Below are 3732 nucleotides of genomic sequence, written 5' to 3'. Positions count from 1 at the left end.
AAAAATAAATTCTAATAGTCTCCTATTATTTTCTATTTTTCGTAAATAAATAAATGAATAAACTTAGTGAGGAAATTTAATTTGAATATGGAAGCAAAGGAAGTGTTGGACTCGCGTACGAGGAGGAGGGATGCTTCACTTCGTTGTGGGATCAGAGGAAGCAGAACTCGGACCCTGCTAGTTGTGTCCCTTAAAATGTAAAAAAAAAATTACCCAGAACAAAAAAAACGGAGGGTCCGAATTCCACGTTTCAGATTTCAAATTCCATCAGTTGCAAATTGGACCATGCGATTTGTGAAGCAAAATTTAATGACCAAAGAACTCGCATGGTCTGAGTTGTGTACTTTGAGTTTTTTCAATTTTTTAACACAAATCGGACCCTCTGATTTGTGTACTCTGAATTTTTTTCAACTTTTTAAACACAAATCGGAGGGTCTGTACTCCCACAATTTTAAAAAACACCAAAAATTACCATATTAAAGTATATCACTCATTTTGTTTCCATATCAAATTTTTTTTAGCCACTTAGTGAATGTAAGACTTCAAGTAAAACAGCTCTTCATTTATCAATCCAAGCACTAGCTGGTTATAACAAAAACATTATGTGCATATTAAACATTAATTACTAAATTAATATTATGTATTTATGTATAAATATATGTATTATTTTATATATTTTTAGTATATATTTTATATTTTAATATTAATTTTATTATAATAATAATAATTGATTTAGTAGTTATTGTATACACATAATTTTTTTTTCTTCAATATAACGTTACTTAAGCAGCATTTTCATGGAAAATACCATGTATCTATATCTCTTTTATCGAATAATTAAAAAACAAGAGAAATTAAAAAACCAACTCAAGAAAAGAAGAAAAGCATCTCTTTCAGCTTTGAACCAGGATTTGAAGATATTAACATTAGTACTATACTACACTACTACCCCCTCCATGTGACATTAAAATTAAGGGACATGCTGATTTGCTCGGGAAGATTTTTCTTACCGTGAAATGATATGGTGAGAGAATATGTGCCTAATAAAGAGGCTATATACCTTACAACTAAGGTTCCAAAAAGCACATGATGTTAGGGACCAAAAACCTCTTGCATGCATGTGAATGGTTGAAAGTTTCGTTTCACTGTCATTGCTTATATAGTAGTTTCTTCCCTCTCAACAAATTTAGTTAACTTCTGGTTGGCCACACTCCACGATTTGTCACTGCCTTCGATTCCTCCCTCTCTTAAAGAATCCCACACCCAACTTCTTAATTACCAATCATGTAGTTGAAGAGAGCTTTTGATTGAAAATTAAATTCAAATTATAAAAGGTGACACCATAGGATGTGATAGAAGAATATACCATTCTTTAATAAAGGGAAGGGAGTAGTAGGGTCATGATAGATAATATTTTTTTCCAATTTGCGATGTGTGTGTTGGTAACATGATTGGTGGATAAGGGGAAGCACATGGGTGATACCTAGGTGATGAAATGAGTCCATGTTACAGTGTTTTTTGGGGACCCTATTCTCCTTTTTGATAGTTACTGGGCATTGCTTGGTACTGTGTCCGTACACAAACACCACAACTTGGGGTTTTAGACTTTTAGGTTTGATTTCTATTGGATGATGATGCATGAGTGTACGTGTAACAATTCTACTTTTTTCAAGTGACCCCCGTTTTGATTTATTACCACATTAAGTAGCCATGCACTTTGATAGCTAGAAGATCCCCATGATGAGCTAGCTTGCTAGATTCCAAGCCCACCACCACCCATGTTGTTAACTGACATTGATGTAGGGGAAGCAAGGAATGAAGGAAGGAATACATCATTTCATTTCATCCGTTCCAAACATCAAACGCGTGAGTAGTGATGATTCATCACTTATCTTTCATGTTATTGCTGATACTATATACACAACTACTCATATTTAATTTCATTCTTCAAGGTAGTTAGTTACTTAGTTATAATTGCGTTTTAGTGCTAGCTAGCTGGCTCTACTACTATTTTGAACAACTAAAACTTTTATTTTATTTATTTACTCAGAAATTAAATATCCTTGTTTTAATGTCTAGTGTATGTATGTGTTGGCATTAGCAAATCAAAGTTTTTATAGTTATGAAAGGAAGCAATTTATAATACATAGATATAGAAGGACGATAGTGAGCAAGAGCAACAGGAACTAACAGTAACTAATAACTATAATAACTACCAATTAGAAGATTCAGAAAAAAATGAAGGAGCTAACCAATCCTAAGATAGATGAGAGAATAGAAATAATATTATTGTACTATACTATACTATACTTGTCCTGATGAGATCAAAGAAGGAATCAGCACCAAAAAAGTTTGGATTCCCGCCTTCCTTGCACCTGCCGCCATTACTCATGCCTCTCCCAAACTTTCTCACTACTCCCTCCTCCACACTATTCTCTACAGACTCTTCTTCATCTTCTTCTTCATCTTTGTCGTCTTTATCTTTTTCCTCTTCGCTTTCACTCTCCTCGGGGAGGGAAAGCCGAAGCCTGAGCCTGCCATGGCTGCGTTCAGCGTGAAAGTAAGCGCCACTCTCCGGAGGAGGAGAAGCGACGGCGACGGCTTCCAAGACGAGCCTGCCGTCATGGCGGTGAGGCATTAGATGAGTGATGGAAGTAAGAGGCGGTGGAAAGCTTCGAGCCCCGCGGCCGTGAGGCGATCTCTTTCTATGCTTTATCAAAGTTGTGTTACTACTCTGATGAGTCTCGTGAATCTCAGAGATGAAGAGAGAATTTTGATCGCTACCTGTTTCGCTTCCGAGGCTTTCAGTGCACATTTCTAAGCTCTTAGCACTGAGCATTGAAGAGGAGCGTTTAACTGTTGGATGAACATAAACTTTGTCATCGTTATTATGATCATTACATTGAGAAGTAGGGTGGTGTGAGAGTGCTTGAAGGAAACTCCAGTCACCACTGCCAGCAGCCATGTCCTTTTTCTCATCAGGTTGTTCTTGTTGGTGGGACTCGGATTCCGAGGGTGGAGGAGCAATTTTGGAACCTGGTGGAGCCAATTTCAGCCTAATGACACGTGGCTCAATCACACGGGGTTCAAGACATGATTGTAACCCTTGACACACGCTTAACGATGACATTCTTTTTCTCTTTTTTAAAATAATGGTGAAAAAAAAAAGAAAACAGGGGAAAACAGAGGAAGTGGTATGAGTTTCAGTGAAGTGAAGAAAAATGAATGAGGATTGAGTAGTGAAAAGTGGATGGTATATATATATATAGTTCAGCAACGGTGAACCTACCTTGTGGTTGTGGATAGAGGGTCCCCAACAACTAGATAGTGAATCATAACAAGCAATTTGTTTTCCATACTTTAATTTTTAAATTATTATTTGTTGAAATTTTTAAATCTTTTAATTTATTTTAATAAATACATAATAAATGTATTAAAAATGAACAAATTATATGTATCATTGCTCGTATGTAATTTACTATCATACTCCCATCTTATTATAAAGATAACAAAAGCAATAAAGCAATGAGACTTGGTTTGTTGGTTACATAATTGCTTAGGGGTGAACTTTTAAATTAAGTCACTGTTAAAGTTAGTTGTTTGAGTCTTAGATAATGTCTACTTACTCAGTACCTTCACAAAATTGAACGGCTTCAATAAATTTTCAAAATTTGAAGACTCAATTGAAAAATTAAACCATATAAAAAATAGTTAGAGATATAATTAATTTAT

General features: G+C 35.2%; 1 protein-coding gene across 1 annotated transcript; it reads right to left on the bottom strand.

Annotated features, from left to right (window-relative positions):
* Window positions 970–3349, bottom strand: LOC107647928 (protein FANTASTIC FOUR 2). Its single transcript, XM_016351978.2, has one exon. It carries the CDS (start codon window positions 3128–3130, stop codon window positions 2300–2302), a length of 831 nt encoding a protein of 276 aa, XP_016207464.1. The 5' UTR covers window positions 3131–3349; the 3' UTR covers window positions 970–2299.

The sequence above is a fragment of the Arachis ipaensis genome, chromosome B06 (genome assembly GCF_000816755.2).
Source record: "Arachis ipaensis cultivar K30076 chromosome B06, Araip1.1, whole genome shotgun sequence".
Classification (NCBI taxonomy): domain Eukaryota; kingdom Viridiplantae; phylum Streptophyta; class Magnoliopsida; order Fabales; family Fabaceae; genus Arachis; species Arachis ipaensis.
The sequence above is the reverse complement of the archived record's forward strand: the minus strand, read 5'-3'. Positions and strand labels throughout refer to the sequence as shown.

Bases quoted from the DNA above. Each gene is read 5' to 3' on its own strand.
- LOC107647928 (XM_016351978.2), bottom strand. From the start codon at position 3,130: ATGTCATCGTTAAGCGTGTGTCAAGGGTTACAATCATGTCTTGAACCC.